We start from the raw sequence: 26,294 nt of genomic DNA on the forward strand, positions 1-26,294 counted from the left end.
CTGAGGGGACACCCTCGAAATTCACAGCGCTGCCTTTGCCCTTTTCGGGGCGAATTCGGCATTGCCAGGCTTCTCAAAAGTCCATTTTTTTTCTTAAATGACACCTCTCTCGGGCTCTAATGCCAGCTGCACCAGGCGACGTGGGCAAAGGGGGTGGCAGGCGGCGGGACGGGGCGCCGGCGCCCCCGGGGCCACCCCTGCCCACCCCGGGGCTGCCGAGGGCCCGGCCCGGGCGGGCGGCGCGTGAGGGGGAGGCGCCGCGCGACGGCCGCGCGCGGGGGCCGCCCTCCGCCATTGGGCAGCTCCTGCCCGGGGGCGGGCCGGGCCCCGGGGTCCGCTTTGAAGTGCGGGTGCGGGGATGGCCACCGCCTGAAGGCGGCTGGGCATCTCCTCGCCTCCCCGCCGGCGGCGGGGGCAGGGGCAAGGGGGGAGGAGGAGGAGGAAGGGCCGGGAAGGGCCGCCCTCGCCCACCCCGGCGGCGGAGAGCGAGCTGGGGGAGCGGAGGCGAGGGGCTGGGAGGAGAGGGAGCGCGGGCGCGGGCGGCTTCCCGCGGCAGCGGGCGTGTGAGGGGAGCGCGGAGGCAGCGGGGCAGCGAGGAGGGGCGCGGGGAGCATGGAGGAGCCGCGCGGTGCGGGGTCGGCCCAGGCGGCCGGCGGCTGCTGAAGCAGCGGCCCGGGGGGCGCTGCGGGCACGCCCGCCGCGGAGCGAGCCATGCGGGTGGCGAGGTGGCTGGCGGGTCTGCTGTGCCCCCTCTCCCTGCTCGTCACCGAGTTGTGGGGAGTCCGCTTCCACCCGGGACAAGGTAAACAAGCGGCAACAAAGGCGGCGACTGCCCCGGGGGTCCTGGCCCTGCGGCAGGCGCTGTGCCCTGCGGGGCAGCCGCCGCTCCCCCGGCCACGGGCGGGGAGGAAGGAGCGTTTCCTCACGGGGGTGGGGGCGGGCGGGCAGCGGGGCGGCCGTTTGAGGGTGCGTCCGTTGGGGCGCCCAACGGCCGCCGCGCGGGACGGCGGGCGCGGGGCGCCCCGCGGCGGCGGGCGGTGGGGCCGGAGCGGGGTCTCGCCGGGCGTGCTGGAGGCAGCGCCCCCCGCCCCCCTCGTGTCACTGGCCCCCTGGCTAGCGCAACGAGTGCCGTGCCAGGAGCCGTTTGGGTGCGAGTGAAGGTTGCTTCTGTGCTGCTGCGTCAGGCTGAGTCTCTTGCTTTCTGTTGCAGAGACCTTAGTGAAGCAGCTCTCCTCCTATGAAATCATCACACCTGTCCGAGTGAATGAATTTGGAGAAGCTTTCCCTCACACGCATCACTTCAGCAGGAGGAAAAGGAGCTTGGAGGCACCACTGGAGCCCACTGCTTTCCGAACACATTACCAGCTCAGTGCATACGGGCAGGTCTTCCAGCTCAATCTGAGTGCTGATGCAGGCTTCATCGCTGCTCAGTACACTGTGGTGCACGTAGGGGCCCCGCAGAAGCAGTCCTCCTCTGATTTGCGCCACTGTTTCTACCGTGGGCATGTCAATGCACAGGAGATGCACATGGCTGTCTTCAGCATCTGTGGTGGCTTGGTAAGCATGTTGGTTACTGCCTCCTGTCTCCATTCATATTATTCTCCTCCCTGAAAGAAATGTAGTAGGATGCCTTTGCCGCAGAGCTGAGCTGGAAATTCTTGGGCATTATTCCAAGTAGCTGGTCATGCAATGTCTTGGCATTGGCAGTTTGCAGTCATGATGATACTTTTTTGGTGGGATATACAAATGCTGCTTTCAAAGGATCTATTGCTGGCCTGTAATGGAATTGGTTGATGTAACTCCTGACACCAAGAGCTTTATAACGGAGGAAAAAACATGCTTCAGAAACACAGTAAGCTATTGTTTTGATAAAATGATGCTGTTAGTTGGCATCAGTTATGTGTTTGTAGCTTTATAGATACTGTGTCGTTATGAGTGAGGAATAATGGTGCTTGAGATGATGAGAGAAGAACTAGTGTTGATATTTTTCTTCCTCTGCTTTCAGCAATGCTGTAGAGGTGTGTCATGTTCTAATAGGTGTGCAGCAGTGCTCTCTAATCATGTTTCTGTTAAAAGTGAATGGCAACCTTGCTACTAACTTCAGTGGGAGTGTGCCTGTAAAAAGCTTCTTAAGAACTGAATTGAGCAAACAAATCAAAATTCCATTGATGTGCATTCTTTACTTGTCCCTTAATAGCATTCCTTATGTCATCCAAAGTGATAATGAAGAAATAGTGTCACACAACTGTCTATCAAAACAGTTGTACTGTGTTGCTAAATTTTACAGTTTTGTGTCTAGAAACAAGAAGACTGATACCTAGTGCTTTACCACATCACTGTTTATAGAAATGCTGAGGACAAGTATGAGTGACATGCACACTGTAAAAAATATGATGTTGTAAATATTACTGTGAATTTAAGTTGAGGTTGTTACATGTTTTTTGCAGTCACTCAGGAAAGTAAAGGTTGCAAGACTTTTATTTTTGGGAACTTTAAAAATCCAGCTTTGTATTCTACTCTCTTTCTAGTGGCCTATAGAAAATAGAATGGAGTTGGCTGGATGCGTGCAGGAGGGTGTAATGTGTATTAAAAGAAAGTGATCCACATGATGGAAAAGAGGGTCAGAAATAACTGGCACTTGAGAGACACCTCTGTCTCGTGCTTATTCTTGGATATTTGGATATATGCCACCTTGTCTTTGGGTTGAGGTCTGTAGGCTTGGGCTAGTCCTTGGAAATTACTGGAGAAGCAAGCATTCCGAAACAGTAATTCTGTATTCATCAAAGTTTTGCCTAAATATCTTGCTTTACAAACAGCTGTCATCATTGGTTCTTGTCTGCATTATTCAAAACCTGACTCAAACCTATACCAAACGCCCCAATATGTTGCACTAACTCACAGAGGAAGTAGGAAAGAGGAGGAATCACAAATATGGGTTTTTTTTTTCATGTTTCGTGTTCTAGTAGATGCTCATATACCATGGCATTGAGAATAGTTTCATACTCTATACAGAATAAATGTGAGAAGTTTTAAAACCTTCTCTTTTCATAACTTTTGTTGCCTGTTTTAATTCTGTCCCTGCAAACCATCACTTTTCATGACTTGAAGGGACCACGTGCGCTGAAAATAATTTTTCTGAAAAACATGGACCTACTGCACTTAAAAGTTGTCTCAACTACCTATTATTTAGCAGTCTCAAACTCTTCAGCACAAGACCCTCTTCTCTGTAATAATTTGAATGTCTCGCTTCTCTTGTGTGTGTGTGTCTCTCTCTCCCGTTTACTGGTACATTACAGTCTGCGTCATGTATGCTTCCACTCAGAAATCCCTGAGTGCCTTTAAACTGAGCCTTTGCCTCTTCTAGATGAGCCTTGTGAACTTTCACTGCAGCTTCCGGCTGGACTTCATGTCCTCAGTCATTGCCTGGCTGACAGAGTGCCTAGTTGGAGCCACCAGCAAAGGCCTTGCTGTCCTGGTGCTCTCAGGACTTTCTCTCACTGCTCATTTCACCTTCTGCCCAGGCAGACGCAGCCTTGCAGAGGGTATGTAGCATACCCAGCATTGTGGCTGCTTTCTCCTCACTAATGAAGCTGGTGACGTTTTCAAAAGAGGAAGCAGAGCCCTGCATGGGTGCTGGTGTACTTTTTGTGGGACATGCCTACAGTTCCCCAGGGAGGGATTGTGTGGAGACAGAGGTGGTCATAGCCAGCTGGTTGCCTGTATCTGCAGAGAGTATCCTCCAACCTGACTCAGAGCCTTTAGCCTAATGTTCTTCCTCCATCCTCATGGATTCAAAGTAAATGTTACACTCTCCATGTGACTGCCAGGGGAGACAACTTTTTTGGAATTGAGAGAAGAATGGATGTGAAAGGAGGGAGATAGAGGCCAGGTGGAATTTTCCTGTGAGATCTTGTCCTCCCTGAATGCATCCCCTACTCCCAGGTGGGGCTACCCTCAAAAGTTAGTAAAAAGATAATTTTTTCTCAAGGTTTTTAAAGGTTCATAGTTTTGTGCATTCAGCAAATGTACCTGCGAAAATAAGCTAGTCAGTTATTGCTCTTTTATTCAACAGTACCATGCTTCATGAATACATGGAAAGATTTAAGTGGGACTGCTGCCGAGGTAAGATACTATTTATTGTGAGACAGTAGAAACCAGACTAGTGACTCGGTAGCCCTGTATTATATTTATCTAAGCAAAATCCCTTCTCTTTGTAGGATCCATTTTCCTCAATGCTGAACTTGAGCTTGGTGTATGGAAATTAAAATAGAAGAGATTGCTTCGAACTATTAGGTATAATTTTATCTTCCAGCTTTGCATATATAAGGCAATTGCTGCAGACCAAAGCTGTAAAAGCTAGGGAGGAAAAAAGGACTTGGGCTTAGACAAAAAGGTACAGGAAACTTAACAATGGAATTTTAAAAATTGCTCTGAAGATGTGCCTGAGTGATCTGAAGTTAAACCAGGTACTTGTGTTCACTTTATCCTGTAGGCATCTATCCCAAGCTCTGCGCTGCCTTTATTCACAACTTCACTCCTGCTTCCCAAGTTCCTTCTTTTCTTTTTTGCACTCTCAGGTTGAGTGTGTTCTCCCCCTCAAGCTCTGCTTTCCCTTTTCACCCTCAGTTAAGCCTTTTTCTGAGTGTGCCAAGAGCATGTACAACCCAGAGTACCCATGGAGCATTGCTTAATGGCTCCTGACACCCTGTATGCAGTTTTGTTGTGTTACATTTCAGAGCGTGCCCTGGGTTCAGGGATGCAAATGGCAAAGGGAGGTTAGAAGGTCAGCAGGGAGTCTGTAGTAATTGCAAGGAGGGAGTGTGTAATTAGGGAAGTTTGGGATGCCATCAAAGGCAGAAGGTCATTTGGAGTGATGGCCTGGGTGCCTAGTTGAACATCTGATCACAGGCATATTTCTTGCATCTTTAGAGTAATTTTTGAAGTTTCACACTTTCTTTCACTTTATTTTCTGAAGTTCTATATCTTTTTTACTTTTACTGCATTAGTCAATTATAGCTTTCTACAAACATGGGAAACAAGATCTGCTGAGCATGTCCCTGGATGCATGTAGACTAAAGAGACCTCTCAAATGTTGTCCAGACCGCAAAATCAGAGGTTAAAAAAAAAAAAATTAAAAAAAAATCATTTAACTTTTGAGGAAAATATGGCTTACAAGTTTATTGACAAATACAAGCAAATACCAGTGAATAACGTATCTTAAAATGAGGGAGCTATCACCATTTATAACTAGAACGAGCCTTCAATTCCTAGCAGACACCTGTCTGAAGAAAGGAGCTTTATTTTTTTTTTTTTTTTCAATCCTGAGTGATTGCTATAAAAACAGTTTGTTTAGTCCTTTGAGAAGCCTGGTATTCTTTCTTGGAGGTCAGGAATGTGTTGACTGATGCTGAGGATAGTTAAAATCAGTTTTTGTGAGCTGGGAGAATGCCTAAGTGCCAAAGGTGTTTTATGTGACTCTACTGTGAGAGAGGGAAAGGTAAGAAAGGAGGAAACATACATCTTTTTGGGTGTACAGTCTCTGGTGTATGGAGCAACTTTACATGCTCACTGACTAGCAAAAGTTAGGAGTAGGAAAGTACATGTGAATCTCTTCTTGCATGGATTTGCTAGCTATCAGCTTTCTGCAGTCCAGGAAGGCAGGACTGCTTTGTTCTAATGTAGCTTCTGGAGTGTAACAAGGTCTGCGTGACAAATTCCTTCCTCAGGAGCTCAAGGAAGCCCCTTGGTAACACTCCTTTACTGCACATCAAGCTTACTTTTGTCTGGAGAATGGCAGGAATATGAACCTAAGTGTGGATCTTCAGAATTTCCTCAGTACAAGAGGTTGTGTTTATTTTTTTATTAATATGGGTCAGCGGATCACCTTTCTGAGAGATTTTGAAAACAATTCTCTCTGCGACTATGGATGAGTGCAGTGGTTCCTTTTAAGGAAAAGTAGGCAGTCCTGGAATTTATCTTAATGAAATGTAATTTTTAATTGTTTGATTAAAAACAAAACACGGCAAACTTGCTAGAAGCTAGTACTAGCATAGCCAGCATCTACTTTCTTGTGGAGATCTAGTGCAGGTAACAGACTCCAGATATTTCCTCCCCAGTTTTGTGCTGCTTGGTACTAGTAACTTCAAAGAGTTAAACTACATTGGTTTTCCAAAGAAAGCTTTAACACTTGTAACTGGAAGATATGCTTACCTTGACATAACTTAATGCTTTAACTTACAGGCTGTCACTTCAGAAAAGTTACCTTCTAAATCTGAAAGGTGGATTAGTTTTCAGCATTCAGGTCACGTTTACAAACCTATGAACATCCATAAGCTGCATACTAGTTTTTATAGATTTTTATGTTATTGTAGAGATTCCATCATAAGCTAGGAAAAAATCATATTAAAATGTCAACTCAAGACAATAAATTCTTGTTTGGACAAACTAAGTCTTATTGCTGCTGACTGGCCGATGTGATGACTTCCACTTAATAGTCCTGGTTTCACTTGTCATATACATATACAAGGTGAGACTCCAGCCCTGAATCTATGCAATACAAGTCAAAAATTTCAGTGCTTCCATTATCACCCTGTGCACTTGTTCTATCTCTCACCAGCACAAAATGGTTTCAAGTACAAGGACTGAATTTGCAAGTAAAAGATAAAATGTTCTTTCTTTTTGGCTGTTGTTTTTATAGCTAAACAGAACAAAAAAGGATCAGGAAGTAGACCAAACTCTACCTTCTCTACATTGAAAAGGTCTAGATAAAGATTTTTGTACTTGATTGCTTTGTTTGAATTTTTCATTTATTTTTTCTTTTTGCAGCTTTCTTCTCTGATTATTTATTCTTTTGCTCTTCATTTAATTTACAATTTTTCTCTCATTTAGTTTGGCTTGTTTTCATATTAGCTTTTCCTTAATATGTATTCTCACAAGCAGGACGAATTTTTAAATATTTCTACTTCTGTGACACTTGATCTAGCATTTTTCAACAAGAGTCTATTTTAATGACTGCAGTTGCCTGAAGTCTTCCAGTCTTGCTCTGCTGGTCACAGAATGAATGGCACACATCTTTTACTATTGCTATCTAGTCTCTTTTTAGCTTTGTTTCCCACATATAGACACTAGATGTCTTTTTCACATACATCTGAGAGTGGACCATAACATTTGAATTTACTTGAATATGATCCTGTATCCTAAAGTCAATTTCTGCCTGCCTACCTTGGCAAAATCACTATTCATCACACAATTTGTTATAAAGTAGTAAGACAGCTTAAGCTTAGGTCCCCCCTGCAGCTGTTACAAAAAACCTGAAACATCCCCAGTACATTTTCCCCAAGCTCTTTACACCTCTGCTTTTCCTGAAAATATTTCCAGAGATGCTATGCTTTTACGCATGGACCAGCACAGATCAGCAGATAGAGGTGGTAACTGCGATTGTAAACTGAGAAAATACATGGGGTTGCGAATTGTGCAGCTGAAGGTCTGTCACAGAAAATGTCTGTTGGAAGCAGTAGGATCTGAGTATGTGTCTACATTTCCACCAGCAATTCTGCGTGAATTGTCCTTTAAACGGACTGGGACATGCCTATGTAATGTTTTATGTCAAGGGTGCTCAGCCATCGCTGGCCTGCCTTTTGCCCACATCCTGTGTCTGGTAGTCTTCTCTGGCAGCTGCTTGAGCACATTCTGTTTGCCAGATAAATTGTTCTGATGGCTGCAGCCTGTTCTTAACTGCTGCCTTTGTAGGAGATCCACAATCTTTTTCGTCATTTTGGGTTTGTGACACAGGTGAATTTGCTGGAAAGCTGTGGGCAGCCACAGGAGGTTGGATTTACTTTTTATATATCTATATCTATATATATCTATATCTATATATATATCAGCATGTTCGTTAAACTTTCAGGAAGTACACAGAAGGTACTGTGCATGAACGTGGGTGATAGGAGTGTCAGGGGAGGGGACACAACATATGGCCCTTTGCTGTCACTAGGTGAGCTAAATTACTGAAATGATGTGCAAAACAGCTTTTTTTTTTTTTTTTTTTTTTTTTGTCTGAAGTTAATGCTTCCAGCCCCAGGTGGCAGTCAACAGTTAGCAGTCATGGATTTCGGGAAACTTTGTACTCTTGGGGAATAGATAGGCTTCCCACATGAGATAACGTATCTGCAATAGTCTCAGTTGTCATTCTGTTTCAGACGTACCCTCACATAGAAAATGGCAAGATCATAGTAGCAAAGTCAAACACTGTGAGAAGAGGTCATACCTTCTGGGTATACACATATTGACAAAAGTACTCAAGGTAACTTACTGTGTGGTTGACTAAAACAGGTGAAAATCTAGCCATACCTTGCGTGTACTTGAGTGATAACTGCCTGATGGCGCATATGAGGTTGAAAGGACTTTATGGAGCTATTCATCTCCCAGTGAGAGAAAAAGGTGGTTCTGCATGTACTTAAAAACATCAAAGCTAGGAAGTTCTCTTTAAACAGAGATAAGTTGGAAATGTAAATTTGCTTGACATTTACTGAGACAGACAAGATTAATGATGGAGTTTCCTACAAGATTAAGCGTATGGATCCCCTAGGTCTATGTTCTATGGCAATACTTAGCTTGATGATAGTTTACTTATGTATTAAACACAATCCCCCTAAAAACCAAAAATCAAAGCCAACAATGCCCTCCCTCTGGAAAAAAACCCAACCAAACAAAAAAGCCCCTTTATGTATATATATATTTTGTTTCACCAATTTCAACAGGCATTGCAGAATAGGTGCTTTTCCATAATGAAATCTCCATGTATATATCTGAAAAAAGCTGTTACGCATAATTTTTAATTGACTTGTCTAGCTTGTTCACTGTGAATTGTATATAAAGGTAAAAATAAATAAATCGCCCCTCTCTCTTCCTTCCACTCCAATGAATCTTGTTAATTGCCATGAACCCTGCTCTTTCTAGCTGTCTTTGAGATTGTTATTGTAACATTCTCTCAAGTTCTCTGGTATTTAGCCAGTCTGTTGTTACAAATTGTATTTAGAAACTCCTGGAATACTGTTTTTACCAAGTTTCAGCCAGACTTGCCTAGAATAGCCTTACAAAGTGATGTTCAGGGTACCTAGCGCCAGATTTCACACTTCCTGCAAGAATATTCTTTCCCCTATGCATTATGCAAAAGGGAAATACCTTGTGTGTGTGTGTGTGTGTGTTTTGAGTGAAAGTAACTTGGCAGTAAGGACACTGGATCCAGTGCTACAGTTACCATATGGTTAGATCAGGTGTGATCTAAACATACAAATAGGTCAGATCCCTTTAGGACTTTACATGGAATTTAAATTCCAATCTGGAATTATGCAATTTTACTTAACCAGTGATTAGGTGCCTTTCCAGGCTGGGACACTTCTGAGCATAGGTGAATGCCTCATCAGTTCTGTTCAAGGTGTGATTACTATCTGCTCATGAAATCTTAACTTCACAGAATTTGTAAGGAGATGTAGCTAGATCATAGTTAAACTTACGATGAAAGATTTTTTTCCCTATAATAAGCTTCTAGCATTTTATTCTATTTCTCTCTAAGAACTTCAAAATAATGTTGCTTTCATTCACTTCTAAAAAGGTGTTCCACCAGAAAACACTTATTCATTGCTAGATATTTCTTCCCTGCTGCTTAGCTGGTGTATTATTTATTATTTTATTACTGTTTTCTTATTTCTATTATATTAGCTCTAGTTTTAATTAAATACATTAGCTTGCAACCACTACCTCTTGCTGTGTTTCTAGCTGAATTATCTTCTAGTAGAAATATTTTTTCCAGATGTTGGCAGTGTACCATGATCAGATAACCTCTAATACTTTTTTTCTTCAGTGAACTGATTAAACTATGCTTCTTAAGTCTTTCATTAGAAAACATTGTAACAGTGGAGCAGGAAGAAAAAGGTGAAGGGCTTCTCACATGATTCAGAAGAGCTTTGAATTAACACAAGGGGGAGGGTGGGGAGGGGGGAAGAAATAATATAAAAGGAAGTGATTTTGTAGTTTACTTTGACCATGAAAGTACTCTTGCTATAAACTGCTTGCAGGTTTTTGAGTTTGAGTTAGAAGCCATACCATGAGGGCGTGAAAAATACTTGAGCACAGGAGTGGAGCTTACCTGGGAGGGAGTCTGCCAGTTTAGAGTTGTGTTTTCCAGAACTTCAGTTGTTCTTTTAGCATTTTTCTGAAACCTTTCCAGTTTTGCTGTTGGACATATTAATTCCACGTTTCTGAAACCTGCTATATATCCCTTATGTTTTCCATGTGTTCTACGAAGTTGCCATTATACACAAGGATGTAATTTGTATATGGGCATGGTACATACTTTAACCATAACTTCAGCAATATTTATTTCTACTACTCTTGGAATAGAGCAAATACATTGATTAAGACTATACAGTTTTAAGCCACTTTAAACCACTAAGACATACCATATATAGTGAATAGTTGTGTTGATCCATTGAACCTTGATTTAATGTAAAGTGTCTAACTCATCCAGTGTATTTTAAATCCAAGAAATAAATTATCTTTCTCATGTGGGTTTTCTCATAAATTTCCTCAAATCTATGCATATGCATAGTCCTGGGTAGCACTCCCTCTTTGGACCACTTATTTATGATGTGCAAGAGAGTGTTTTCAATTTTGTACTCCACTTCTACTGAAGAGATCTTTTAAATGTACTTTTACATCTTTATCTGAGAACAGAAATAGAATGTTTCAGGCAGATTTCTTGTTGTATGATTTGAGAGGCATCTGTAGATGATAAGTAAATCCAGTTCATTTCTGATTTCATTTCCTGCAAATGCTTGGGCTCCTGTTTCAGCAACCTGTCTCTACATCTAAGTGACTTTGCTTTATTTGGTTTTACCAAAAGTATTTTTCATTTGGATCTCACAGCCCTTTTGCTTGTGCGCCTAACTCGCAGGAATAGCTCCATTTGTATCAGCAGAGTCTGTCACCAGATTAAGTATCACTTTCATCAATGAAGGTCTATAAAACAGACAGTGTAGCTGGTGACTGAATTTTTGTAGACCTGTGTGTTGGGAAAATGAAGATATAACTGTGTAGCTAATCAAAACCCATCTTTAGTCTTCATAGAGAATTTAAAGGATTGGAATTGGTGACTTCAAGCTCAATGTCTGCTTGGGTTTTAAAAGACAAATATCATATACCCTTCTTAAGATAGAGCACTGTTTACATCTCTTATCCTTTGCTCTTTCTCACATACAATATAAAGTGTTCTTCTCAACTTGGATAGGGGATGTGCAAAAAATTTATCATAGGCTACTGGTGGAGGTCTTCCTAGCTAGTCAGTGGTAGTAATTACTTATTGAAGAGGAGAGAATTCATTGAAGAAAGAATGAAAGTTTGTTGCATTATCGATTTTTTTTTTTTTTTTTTTTTTTTTTTTTTTTTTTTTTTTTTTGTCAGCTATTTCTTCCATATCTAAACAGACAGTTGATCCTGGGATACTGTGCAAGAATCAGTGGGCCAGAGAGCGAGCGAGTGAGAGGAAGCCTGGCTCCATTTTTCTAAAATAGTTAGCCCAAGTATCTGGAAAGGTGGAGTCTCCAGTCTTAGCGACACTATTGTACCTTCTTGTGTTAATCTTTTGATTTAAAACAAAAAGCTAAGAATAATTCCTAGGTCATGAAACATAATATAAGATTCTTCCCTTCCAGCTGTGTGTCCTAACTTTTTGGGCTATAAGTTTATGGTGTGTTTTGTATTTTCTTGGGTATGACGAAGGAGACTTCATTCTTTTGCTTTCTAGGCAATTTCTCTAATCATTTACTGTGAAGAAGAGCACAGTTAGTGCTACTTCTGAGTATCTTTTAAAAGAGGGAGAATTGCCTGCTTTCTTTTTTTTTTTCCTCCCTAGATGACTTCAGTGTGTCTTTTTTCAGCACAGGATTCTGGATTTCAGTTAAGATACATGTATCGGTTCTGATTGAGATACTTAGACTATAGAGTAATGAGAATTGAGCCACAGGTGTTGCCAGGCATTTTATATTGTGTGTTCATTATTAGGCTCAGCTTGATGTGCAGGCTTTGGAGCATCATTCTGAGTTGCTTGATGGGCTGGTTTTACAGTAAGCTCTTGCTGATATGAAGTTGCTTTTTTGCCAGGAAAAATGGTTCTCTGTTCCAGGTGACCCTTACTATTTCAGCTGAAGAATGTCTTTCGTTGGTAGAAGGCAGAGATTTTTAACTGCACAGGGGAGTTGGTACACAGTGTACGTGGTTTCCATTACTAGTGCTTAAACAAAGAAGTGTGGGAGTACACAGCTAGAGGAGGGGCAAGGCAGGACTACATCTTTTGGGGTATCCACGGTCCTAGATTGACTTAGATAAGTCATGATGCCTCATGTTGACTCTACCCAATCCACTGGATAGGATAATGTGTGCATAAATACGGTTTTGAATTCCTAGATAGGATTTGTCCTGTGGTAGCATTTGGTTGTCAGAGTATGGGGTCAGGAGTCTGACTGGAATTTTCAGAGTGATGAGACTCACTGAAAAACATATGTCGTAGTGATTTTTTTTTTTTTTGTGTGTGTGACATGGTAGAAAAATATAGCCTTGTTCTTGCAGTTCATCTTTTCCAGTGGAAGTCTGGTATTCTGGAAGATGAGTTTAGTTTAAAATGCAGCACAAACGCTTTCCTTATTAGTTCTGTGCTATTATTCTCATAATTGGTATGTTTGTAGCTGAAACCATTTCTTTGTAAAATCTGAAAGCCTGCTAGTTGGAAAAGCCATTGAATAAACAAATACAGAATATCTGCTCTAGCTATTAGAAGAAGTAGGACGGAAGTATGTGTGGAATAAAGCAGTGGCAATAAAGGTTTTGCTTGAATCTAAAACAACACTTTAAATGTCTCTTATCTAGAAATAGGGTTTATTGTATGTCAGGAGAAAATAATTAATTAGCATGTTAGTGTTCACAAATAGTATGGGGTCAAATTTATCATGTTTTGGTAATTGGGACTTTAATAATTTATATAATAAACATCAGTGTGAATCTTAGCATCAGTTCTTGCTGCTTTGTCCCTGAGTGACACGCTCTTCTTGTCTATCCCTGTCATTTTGCCCAGCAGATTGCACCTACTTAGGACTAACTGACAAGCTGTGGCATATCTGTTTTCATGAGGCCCTTTCCAGGGAGGCACATAGCGTTCTCAGTACGCTCTATCTGCCGTCCTCTACAAATCACATGCCCTGGAAACACTGGATGTGAGAAGGCTGAACTGAAAATATAAAGGATCCAGCATGAAGACTACTTGCAAAGAATTTAAATGAAACTGAGGGGGGAAAAGTGTTTCTGTGAGTTAGATTTAAACAGTCTTGAAAGGAAAATACTATTTAGCTGGATCTTTTTTCATTCTGCAGCAAAGGTGATGCAGAGGATCCAACCACAGTGGGTTTACAATAACTGTAACTTTGGATGATATGTATGCTATGTATCAGGCAAGACTACAGATAGTCTGACGTATGCCTGAAGCCTAACAGAGTTTTAAACATAGAAAACTGATAACTGCTAGAAGGATCCCAGATTCAAGGGGATATTATAATTCCAGTACAATACCCTGGACACTAAGGTAGTTTGCAGCAGATTTTAAAAGACCATTTGTAGGTTGCTTGAAAAAAAACCTATTCTCTCTTCTCGTGTGTCTTGCTCTGCCACTCTCTCTAACCCTGAGTTTCAAGGTTGACATGAACACTTAATCTCTTAAACCATATTATGTAGATTATCACTATTCTCTTATTGGTAAACATGCCTCACTAATATGGCAAAACAGCTAACAGGATGCAGTGCACCTGCTCACTCTAGGTGCTTAACTGGCTGAAGTGAGGAGGTTGCCAAAAAGTCTGAAAATAATTTGATGAAATTCTTACATGTTTTTTCTTCCTCATAGTCTCCTGAAATAAGGTACTTAAGCCGTAGGGAACTATGAATTTGGTTAGAAGTGCAGTGAGAAAGAGATTCTGTTTTAGGATTTTATAATTGAATGGATTATGGGGTGGGGGAAAGGAGCTTAATTTTTGTTCTTTTTCTTTGTATATGTGCCAATGCTTTTGTTAGTAATCAAGTTCCTTTGGTTCCCATTACAGTTACCCATGTGTGTCTGCTATGGGGGGGGGGGGAATTGAGGAGAAAAATGCATTAATGAAACTGTCAACTTTGAATTCCTGGAACTCATTTCGAAGTCTTTAAAAACACTGTCAGGTTAACACTGTTTCTAATCTATGGGCAAAATGCAATTTTAGAAGAAAAATATTATATAAATTATGTAAAGGACAGAAGGCAACAAATCAGTCTAGAATTTGGACAACACTCAAATCCTGAATTTCTTGATGACCTCTGCTCCCCTTTGCACAGTTCCCAGCTGGTCGTGCTTGGTTATACCTAGATTCTCTTTACTTTTGTGATCTCCTTTCTTTCATTAACTCTGTATAGTGATTACCTATGATACATTGTTAATACGCAAGGTAGTCTGTTATGAGTTATTCTGGTGGGATAAGTCTCTGAAAGCAAATTTCTTTTTGCCTTACCTTCAAGCTTCCATCTCCAGCTTCCACTGAAGTTTCCTCTGTCTCATGTACAAATTTACTTCCATTAATTTCAAAATATTATCATAAATAGTTTATTATTTCAATGAAAATTATTTTTATATCAGTATTTTTAGTGGAAAATAAATCAATTACTTCTCTTACTTTCAGATGGGCACCTTTAAGGCACATGATGGTGAATATTTTTTAGAACCTCTGATGAAAGCGGATGGAGGTGAACATGAAGATGAGCATAACAAACCACATCTTATATACAGGCATGAAGAAATTAAAAAAAAGTATCAGAAATCCCATAAACCTTGTGAAGTTTCAGGTATAGTCATACTTAAAATTTCAATGTGACTTTTTCAAATGTCAGATCTTTTAAAAAAAAGACAAGATTAATTTTCATAAATAATATTTATCTCCAGATTGTTCCATTAGAACCTACACATTTCTTTCACATAGTCTTGGCAGCAATTTCTTTTTTTCTGTCAGTTGCTAATTCAAACGTAGGACAAAATGTGCATGTAAAAAAAAAATCATGATATTGCAAGAACTTCTCTGTGGGTTTATTTTTTTTTACACCTGTGTTGTCACATATGTAAACATTTAAAGAGTAGATCCACAGGAGTTGTTGTTGCTTACATTCACAAAAGATGATGAACTTATTGCAAGTCTAACAGATAATACAGGAAATCTGTCTTCCTTAATAATGGAAGTATCTAGTATTACCCATTAATGTAGATTTTTGTCCTAATGAGTATTTTAATAATTTATTCATACTACATATTTGTAATAGTTTTATTTTAAATAAAAGGGAAGTGGAGTAATTTACAAGCATAGCATTAGGATGTGTGACAAGTGAATGGTTGTACTTTCATAGCTTCACAGTATGTAGGTTAATCATTAAGCAAAGTAACTTGAGTGAGAACGTATGCAGTGAAAGTGACTATGAAAACCAAAAAAGCTTTATTAATACCATGAAGCAGTGAGTAGAAAGCACTGTGCTTTAAACTGATATGTTTTTTAGTGGGACAAAAAACTTTCAGTAGTTGTTTTTCATAGTTATGCACACATCTTCGTAGTCTGAAAATAGTATGATGCGAGAGAGGCACCTGCAGCTGCCATCAAAGTAAAAAAAAAAACTAGACAGAAGAGTGGGATTAGAAAGGATTTATTTGAAATTGTAGGTGTCCATAGACTCATTCTAAACACTGAGATACCATCTGCTTTGGGATATAATGATGTAGAAGCCTTTGAAGATCCTGCCTGAGCAATGCACTTCTTAACCTTTACTATTATACTAGTGCTATTTTAAATATTTTTCATTGTGTTGGAAACATAATTTTTTTTAAGCCTAGTGACATAAAAGCTTTTCTTTTGATTTTGATAGAAGCATATGGGCTTTGTTTATTGGACTTCAAAGAAAACAAAAATGGGTGGAGATTCACAATAGGAGAAAGCAGCTTATATTTGGTTCAGCTTGGCATTTAGAAACATCGTGTCTAATTAAAATTCTACGCATTTCCTGATATTGAAATCTGCATTATGCATTTGAATGTACTTGCACTTCAGGAATGTTTAAACAAGGCTGAGTGCCTAAAAATGACTATTTGAAGAAAAGGAAAAAAATAAAATTTCAACTTTATTTTCTTAAGAAATATCTGTCCAGGTGTTTGAAAATATAAATTGCAAAAATAACAGTGTAGCTTGGGTGGCTAGTATTTTTAATTTTAGAAAATTCTTAAAGCATATTTTATACTCAGAAACAATATATTGAGAATTCTGCTTTTCCGTAGATACTAAGGCCAGAAAGCAACCATTATGATCATCTTGCACTCAACAAATTCTAGTGAAAGGTATTTCTTTTCTTTAGCTCTATTTTTAGGAAGCTGATGCTATCTATTCATTGATTGTCACTGCAGAACAAGGAGTTAGTACTTTGTTTGAAAATCAAGCAAGTGTTGTTTTTCCTGATTCTTTTTTAATGATGAATAGTATGTACTGAACCAAAGTAGAGGTCTTTCAGTTTGTGTTGTTTGTGGTTTTTTTTTTCTATGTTGCATATGAGAATTCTATTAATATAAGCAACCTAGTGTGAGAAAAAGGCTCCAAGCGTTAAGAATCTGGTCATTTTCCCCCTTTTCATTTATTGGAGCAACTACAAAAGATTGAGCCAGGGATTACTGTCATTTTTGGGGGAGCGAAGTTGCAGAAATATTCATGGAGCAAAACCTTGTGTTATATTTCTATCCTTCTAAAGAAGAGATTTGTCTCCATTAATGCTAGTCTTGCCTGGTTATTCACATCCTCCCTTCAAGGAGGAACAGAGTATATCTAGCAATACTTGTGATCATGAGTTTCTCTTTCTCTGGTAAGTGAACCTTGACAGAGGATATGGAGAGACATAGCATTCAGTACATCTTTTTAGTTTGAAATTGGACCATGATAATTGCTTCTAAAATTGTCTAACTAATCTTTTCCTCACTTTGTACTGGTTTCTTCTAAACTAACTTGCTGATGAAAAATTAATTGGAAACCCTGGTACAAGCCTTACTCAAGTCACGATAGGACATCTGCTGCCTTTCCTCTATCCATAAATCCTGTTTCCTTAATACAGGGAAGCTCATCTGAATTTTCCATAATATGTTTTTGATAAATACGATAGCTATTACTCATCCACTTGTTGATTTCTGGTGTTTATAAACAAAATTATATTTGTTCTGCTATTGAATTTGTCTTGGCTGGTCCATAAATTTAGGTCGTCTTTAAACTCTCACTTTAAATATAGATGCTGTTTCCTATTTTGCCAGTACTCTGAAGTCTCAGACACCTTCTGTGACCTAGTAAAGATAATGTGCATATGAAATTGCTTCAGCCAGTTCTCTTCAGTGCATCAAACTCAGTCAGTCTGAACACATCTAATATACGTAGGTACTCACAAACAAGTTCCTTTTCAAAGCCAGTCCCCAAATTCTCCCCTTGTTGTTGCTAGTGCTAACAGTTTTTGCAATTATTATAGCTATATTTTGTGACTGACTTTTAGACAATTACTCAGCCAACTTTAAGGTGCTTGCTGTTGTCCCTCTACTGTTTTCTGGCTGTATTGTGCCCTAACTTTAAAGCGGACAGACTATTGATCTGTCAAAAGTAGCTTAAAGTTTATAGATGAAGGCTCTTCCCTTGAAATATGGAATACATAGATTTAAATCCTCTCAAGTTAGGGGTAACAGAGTTGGGATCTCTGAATTCTTGAGTCAGTGCTGTAGTCATTAGAATAAAAGGATTAGGAGGCATATCCTTTGGCAGCTACTTTTTAACAGGAAATCTAGCTTCCAGAAAGATAGTGGAGTTTTGTTCTGAGGGGGCTGAAGTGCCTGGTTAGGTGCTTAAGTTCTGGAGGGTAGTGAGAATTCAGATATGCTTCTCACTTAAGTATTTTTATGTGGGCTATTGCTAAGGTGACTCCCTGATCACTGCATGGATTTTATGTATCAGGTATCACAAGCCTTTGGTGGCTAGGCTATACAGCATGACTGGAAGTATTACAGTATTTAGTTTGGAGGTATCTGAGTAGGTTCTGTATTTCCTTTAGAACCTGATCCTACATAATGAATATTAACAAAGCTGTCAAGGAAGTCACTGAAGGCTTTTGATGCGTACTTTGTTATGAAGTAAACTCCATGTTTATACAGATGTAAAGTTATATAAATGAAAAAATAAATAGGGACTTGAATTCAGGATTCAGGCATAGTCTTTGTTATGGTTTGTTTTGGTTGGTTCTGTTGGTGTCAAAGGTTTGTGTGTAAAAAATAATGTATTTTGTTTAATTAACTTGCTTCCTTTGTTGGACTGCTTAAGCTCCAGTGTTTATCTCCTTCCAGCCTGCCTGTCTGGATTATGCTGCATTCTAGGAACTGTATAATACTGCTATCTCTTAACTAATTTTTAACAATGAATCTATATATGATAGAACTATATGATAATATATAAGGCATCTAATTTTGATGTTCCTATTACAGCCTTTCATGTTTAATATATTTTTTTTAATTCTTGCACTGGTTCTCTTGGAAATAAGATCATAAGTACAAGTTCGCTTTGTCTATTTTGGGCAGCCTTTTGGCTGTTTCTCTTTTTAAATTTAGAAACTGCATTCAACAGTAAATCTCTTTATACTTTACAGAAAAAGAGTTGAAGAGCACTTTACTACATCCAACCTTCAGCAGTTTAAATGAAGAGAGCAATGTTTTACAGAAGTCTCTCAGTTTAGAGTATGCTTTAAATAACCTATCTATAGAGGATGGTGGCAATCCACATTCCAGGAAAAGACGTTTTCTTTCCTATCCAAGATATGTAGAAGTGATGGTTACAGCTGACACCAAAATGGTTCGTCACCATGGGCAGAACTTACAGCACTACATACTAACATTGATGTCAATAGTAAGTAAACTTAAGTTCATAAGTATTAGCAATTTCAGTTATTTCTGTTCTGTTTTCTGTTCTGCAACTTCCCTGTCTTCTGGTTTGACAAAGTAGGGCCAAAACTTCAGATTATGGATCTTTTCAGTTTAATGCAGTAAGGTGTGTAGGTGAAATGCTGTGACCTATTCCTGATTTGCTGTTGCTTTAGAAGAATTCTTAAGCTTCAGTGAGTTGAACATATCGATTAATTACAGCAGACAGAGGTTAAAAGGCATTGTAAAAAAATGCTTGGTTATAGTAATCCTAGTTTTTCAAGTAATTTCAAATTAATATGGGTCAGACTTTGAGTTGGCATCATTTAGTTGAGCTCTTTCTGTGGTGAATTCTTTCTTGAACCAAAAGTCAATTCTTGTGTTGATTCAGGATCTAGTACAATAAGCTCTGTAAAATCAAAAGGTTTACTGTGACATCTCTTGAATCATTTTTTTAGGAAAAGACATGCTAAAATATTCTACATAGTAATTATTTCTAGATTTCTGTCCTTCCATCTATTGAAGAAGCTTAATTTATATGAAACTGCATCTAACTTTGGGCTTGCAAATTAAGACACCTACATATAGGTGTCTATGGAGATATTCTGCTTTAAATGAGAGGTATTCACTTGACCAGTTATTGACATCTATCTTGACCAGTAGTTGACATCTACTTTTGGATGAACAGAATAGCTCTCTAGTTTCCACTGGGATCAATTAGTTTGCTTCATAGAAGTGTCTAGTACCATTTAAGATGCCATAGGACATCTGACTTGGCCTCAGCTGCTGCTTGACAAAGGTGTGCAAGTCTCCTGTAGATCATGTGTCATATCTGCCAGTTCTGTATAGATGTCTGATAACCTATAGCATCTGAAGTGACACTAGATAATGTGTAGTTAGGCAACTGAACTGAGTTCTGCTCACTCTAATGTCTAGATCTCCAGCTGATGGCAGCAGAGGTGCTGTCACCTATTACACAGATGTAGGTACCTAAACTTAGAAAATGGAGTTTTCTTTAATTGGTTTATAAGAAGAATAATGACATTTTAAGGGAGATTAGCATACTTTAATTTGATAGTCTTCTGAATTTTTGTACTGGCAGTGGTGTGAAGGTCTGAAAGTTCATGTATTACAAAGAAAAAATCAGTATCAAAAGGTGGATTTTTTCTTTAACTTATAGTACAGACTCAATTTGGAATTCTTTTAGAAACGACTGAAACGAAAGATCACATTGTTTATAGAGTTACTTTTTTAATACAGAGGTATACTAAGAATCAAAATGAAGTGGTCAAAACATTGTTTTAAAATGGAAGATGTTTTTTACAAAACTGTACAATAGGATGAAATGGAACATTTATTGTATAATTTTCATAAGGTGCTGTTGTGATTATAGCTAATGTAATTCCTGATCTTCTTTTTTACGAACAAACATTGTTCCTGCATCTGTAGATGTTGTACATTCAACCACTGTTCCTTATAGTGCAACGTTTCTTGTGTCTTTTTACTTACATAATTGGACTTCTGCTAGGTAAATAGGATATGCATTGTATAATTGCTGCTAAAGAGAGTCTATATGAACTGTTTAAGATCTAGCATTTAACATATACACATATGAGTGAAAGAATACCAGCTCTTTGCTAAAAAGCTTGTGACTTCATTCCTGTGCTTACCTATCTATACTGTAAAACTAAGGCTTAGGGCAGTTATTGCTGGCTTTGAGGTAATGGCATACAATAAAACACTGTATCTTTAATGTGAATTTAATATCTTTGAATACTACAGTAGATAGTAAGATGTATAACTGGCATCTTCTGGCAGCTCTTATTCCACATGTACATCTGCTACTTCTGAAGGTAATCTTGAAACAGAAGTTTGTTAAAACATTATTTCTAGAAATGTTTAGCTTTTATAAATGCAGATTTTTTTTTTTTAAATATAAAATCAGATCTTAATTCTGAAAGATTTTCTTCACAGTCCAGTTAATTTTCTCCCCACCCCCTGCAAGAATACATATTCCAGCTTATATCCCTTCTCCTTGAAGCATTTCAACGATGTCATAGAATCACACAATAGTTCAAGTTGTAAGGGACCTTTGGAAGTCATCTGGTCCAACCCTCTACTCGCATTTATATCGCTTTGTCAAACAAATCAAATAATGCATATGAAGATACAGTCTTCAGTCTCTTCTCTTCTTTCTCCTTTCCCATAATAGTTATTTTTCAGTAAGCTAGTAATAAATGTGAAGAATAGGAAAACAAATGACTACCACTCTTTGCTATGTAATCTGTATTAGAATTCATCAGTATGCAGGTGGGTCATTTCTTGACCCACAGCCTATTAGTGTTTGAACCAGAACCATTATTAGTCTTGTTTCATTACCCATAAAGGGAAGAAATGAAACTATTAAATTTTATCCTTTCTGCCATTATACAGATAGCTTTGATTATTAAATTTAACTGGTACTTGTGTACCCAGGACTGGCTGGGGTTAAACCACCACACTGGTCAAGCAGCTTCTCCTGTTATGGGAAATCGTCAGGTTGCTGGCATTTTAAATGAATCAAGCATTATACTCTACTCTTATAATCATTCTGAAACTTTTAAGGATATTCAGTTTTGGCTTGGATTTTAAAGAAACCTAAAAAGTTTAAGCATATAAATCCCATTAAATTTTAATGAAACTCATCTAGCTCCAAGAAGAACTTTTGAAATCCTGGCCCATTTTTATTTTCTTTTCTTCCTTTTTTTTTAGCATCATCAAAACCACCAAAGTAAACTTACTGCTATAGGATACTGTTTTATGAGTGGAAAATAAGAACTGAAATATACTGCTAAATATTTTTAGGGTTTTAAGTGTCTTGTCACTCATCCAATTCAACCTGAAAAGGCTTAACTCTCAGCATGCAAGTAATCCCATTGAACTGGAACTGGAATGCATTTTCTCATTTCTTTAAAATTGCAAAAATCTTGGCAAGATTAATATTCATAGTATTTACACTATGTCTTGGAAATACTTGTTCTGATTGAAATATGTATTAAAAGTACAAGGAATACCTTTGCCATAGGACTTTATCAAAACTTTTGTATTGAAATACAATAAAGAGTGGCATTATTTAATGTGAAATGATAAATAAAATAATAAAGAAATCTGTGATTGCTTAACTCGCAATGTTCTTTCTTGTTCCTCCAAGCGTTGCATCAGCAGAGTAGGCAGTAGGTACTGCCTTAATAGATTTAGTAGCTGGAGGACTCTGTCTTAAGCACATTATATTGTGACAGTTCGAAGTCCCTAACATGAAGGCTTGATCTTAGCAACTGAAATAATTCATTAAGACACTGGAGTTTACTGTAAAAGCACCAAAACCTCATCAAATCTGGTTCCATGATACATTTTGAGGTACTATTCTCATTTTCTGAATCAGGTACCTGATTATTGACATCTTTTTAAGAAATCTACTGCTTAGATAGCTTGGTAGTAAAAAAACTTCTTGGTCTGTTCTTAGTCTGCTTGCAGCAAGAACTTCAGTCTTGTGTTTCTGTAGAGAAAACTTGACATGTAAAACTACCTGTGGTAGGGCTATGTTGGCCAGCTCAGATCGTGAACTTGGCTGACTGCTTAGTCATGTGAGTGCTAGAGTTGGAGCATGGGAGGGGGGCAGCCATGCATTCAAGGAGAGGATTGAGACAGCATCAGTTTAGATCATTTAACTTGCAGTGAGACTGTGTAATCATAAAATGGCATTATATAATGGTAAAATAGTACCATTATAACATAGTATTAAAAGCTGGTATTTTTAATTTTCATCAAGACAGGTTCTTAACTTGGACTGCACATAAATGGCTTTGACTATCCATTGTTTTGTTCTTTGTGTAGTCTTTCAGATCTGTGCAAATCAAGCTGCCATCAAAGTACCTTGAAATAGTTACTGTCGTTTTAGTAATGTTTTTGTGGCTACCATAATTTACTGAGATGTAAAATGTAAGGCAGTAAGAGATCTTAGCAGCAAAAAATTTTTCTAGTTGTAGTCTTTTTTTTTTTTACTTTTTTGCCATTCTGACAGCTAATCATCAGCAATGATCGTGAAATATTTTCAATGTAGAAAGATCCCATGCACCAGTGTGCTGCCCCTGTCATTCAAAAATAGCCAAATGATTTTGTCCTAATATATATGGGATGAATTTAAAGAATGTTTTTATATTTTCTTTGCAGTTCATACCACACAACTGTTAACAGTTCATATTTCCATAACACTCTGGGAAAACATAGATGCATACTGGCATTTAAGAATATTTGACATTATTGATTCTGCCATATAGTCATCATTTAAAAATAGAGAGTAGACTTGAATAATTTGTAGGTTAATCACTTCATTTGTATGACTAGCATCTGAAAGGCAATAAATATTTTTAAATTCAAAATTTAGTGATTAGTATATTGTTCCTTGCATCTACTACTTAGACTACGAAGTTTGTGCTTTACGTCTTTTTTTTTACTCAGATCAGTGTATTACTACTAATGCTGCAGGAATGTTCAGTGCTTTTTATCTCTCATTCAGTGAAATCTAGAGAGCCAGCACAAAGGCATTTGTTTCTTGCTTAAGCTCTATACCTTATCGTGTTTCTTCTGTATATATAAAACCACAGGATCTTGAGCACTTTGATGTGGTTAAAATGAAAATGGGTATTTGATTATACACCAATGAATATACATAGCTGGAAACAATTATTTGCAAAGTATCGTTCATACAAAATTCTGAGATAGACTTGTTGCTTATCTTGACATATGGATATCTATATGGGTATTAAAAAACCCTACTATTTTTTTAAATTGTGACTGTTCTTGTATTCCAGCTCCAGGGTGCCTGTATATTAAATGTCATAATGCCTCATACTTTACTACATCTTGAGGTCCACTAGCTAATACAGAGGTATTAGAGCCAGCAGCGTGGCCACGTGGCCAGCGGGACTAGGGAAGTGATCATCCCCCTGTACTTGGCACTGGTGAGGCCGCACCTCGAATACTGTGTTCAGTTTTGGGCCCCTCACTACAAGAAAGACATTGAGGTGCTGGAGCATGTCCAAAGAAGGGCAACGAAGCTGGTGAAGGGTCTAGAGCACAAGTCCTATGAGGAGCATCTGAGGGAACTGGGGTTGTTTAGTCTGGAGAAGAGGAGGCTGAGGGAAGACCTTATCACTCTCTACAGCTACCTGAAAGGAGGTTGTAGCGAGGTGGGTGTTGGTTTCTTCTCCCAAGTCGCAAGCGATAGGACAAGAGGAAATTGCCTCCAGTTGTGCCAGGGGAGGTTTAGATTGGATATGAGGAAAAATTTCTTCACCGAAAGGGTTGTCAAGCATTGGAACAGGCTGCCCAGGGAAGTGGTTGAGTCACCATCCCTGGAGGTATTTAAAAAGTGTGTAGATGTGGCGCTTAGGAACATGGTTTATTGGTGGACTTGGCAGTGCTAGGTTAACGGTTGGACTTGATGTTCTTAAAGGTCTTTTCCAACTTAAATGATTCCATGAAATTTTGCAGTATGTAGGCAGGCACATACTTGCCCATCTTTACACCTCACTCCTGTTAGTGCTGTTTACTGCTATTGTTACCTAGGTGATGGTGGTGGTTGTTGTTAACTAGATATTTAATGATTAGACTAGTACTTGTCTCTATGACTTTCTCCTCAGTAGTACAGGGTTCAAGGTCTGTCCCTATGGTGAAGCCTCAGTACTGTTTAATTATGACAAAGGTCTTGCTCTAAGCTTATCTGGGACTCGTCTCGTGTATAAGAAGGAGACAGTTTGCCAAGCAACACTCATATGTCTTTATCTGAATAGCTTCTCATGGCTAAAGAAACCTGGCTATGGTTGTGCCCTGTGAAGTGATCTTTTCAGGTAGTTTCTTTCAGATACTGAAAGGAGGATGCTTTGACATCTGAGCTGTACATGATGGCATTTAATGTGATCCAGTTATAGTCTTGGTGCATATTTTCATCAAAAGGCTGTAGATGATGATGACTAAGTCACCATTTACTGAGTTGTTGCAATATTAAAGGGATATCTTTGCAACCATCTTGGTCCCAAGTTAGAGATAAGACAGAGCACAGGCATTCCAGACAAGGTGACTCAGCCTTTAAAAGGGATGTATTCTTTCTTTTTGCCTCCACTAGAGCAAAACAGGGAGTCATCTGGAACCTCTGCTTGGTTAACTCGGGGGATGGTAGATTGAAGAGAACTTGGATGCGGGGACAGGAGATGACCTAAAACTCACAGGGGAAAAAAATGGTAACTCTGTGGTGTGTAGGTATACTTGTGCAAGTCTGCATGAGAAGTCTCTGCTGGCACTAGGTTCCACTGGTGAAAGCACAGGTTTGTACAGAAATATGGATGGAACAGAACAGGAGTAACACCAGCAGAAGTAACACAGCTCTTTCTCATTCTCTTAGTGAAGCAATAAATGCTGCGATGACTTCTTTATCTCATGACTTCAGACAATTCTGGGGTCTTACGAAATATATGACAGAATCAGGATATGGCAGTGGAAGAGGTGAAGGAGAAATCTCCCAGATCCTGGATATCTTACATCCTTTCAGCACTACAGTGATAAATAAGAGATTGTTGGAGCCTGCAAAAGACATGTGATCTAAGAAGTGATATCGTGTTTCTTTCAAGGGATATGAATGTTTGTATTCTCCTGGTACCATGGTTGTGTGTAACAGACAAGAGGAAAGAAAAAGAGGTCTTGTGATGCAACATTTAGGAAGAAAGAGCTGAAGAAGTCCAGTTTGATTTGGATATATCACTTACTTATCTTCCAGCCTCTAGATGTACTTGCTTGTTTACTAGCCCCTTTTCTAAATAGGGCATTTTGCCACAATTCACAGTCCCAGTTTAATGGACAGTTACAACAGGGATATTAAGAGAAACTAAACTTTGTTGTGACCAAATTGCTTCCAGTCACTTGGCAGCCACAGCTGGGGTGATAAGATCTGACATAATCTTTGAGCATTTCATGAAAATGAAAGTTGTGATCCTTCCACTGGAGGGTAACTAGCTTCATTTTTTTTATTCCCCCCCCCCCCCCCCCCCCCCCCCCCCCCCCCCCCCCCCCCCCCCCGTCTTTGTTGCTGTCTGGTCTGAATTGTTCTGTGGTGTGGATGCTGGGTTTAAAAGTCTGAAAAATCTCTTGAAACTAATTTCCCTTTGTCTTGGCTATTACCTCCTACTTCTGTGAAGCGTGGATTTAGATCACTGTAAAGCAA

At 39.1% G+C, this 26,294-nt stretch overlaps 1 protein-coding gene across 1 annotated transcript in view; it reads left to right on the forward strand.

Moving 5' to 3' along the window:
- The first annotated feature begins 707 nt into the window (after positions 1-707).
- ADAMTS20 (ADAM metallopeptidase with thrombospondin type 1 motif 20) overlaps positions 708-26,294 on the forward strand; it is a 104,541-nt gene continuing 78,954 nt past the window's right edge. The window contains 4 exon segments of the mRNA XM_050912865.1: positions 708-802; positions 1,211-1,557; positions 14,754-14,916; positions 18,769-19,025. Of these exon segments, the coding sequence (XP_050768822.1) occupies positions 712-802; positions 1,211-1,557; positions 14,754-14,916; positions 18,769-19,025 (858 nt within the window). The 5' untranslated portion in view covers positions 708-711.

This window comes from Gymnogyps californianus, chromosome 1 (assembly GCF_018139145.2).
Source record: "Gymnogyps californianus isolate 813 chromosome 1, ASM1813914v2, whole genome shotgun sequence".
Taxonomy (NCBI): domain Eukaryota; kingdom Metazoa; phylum Chordata; class Aves; order Accipitriformes; family Cathartidae; genus Gymnogyps; species Gymnogyps californianus.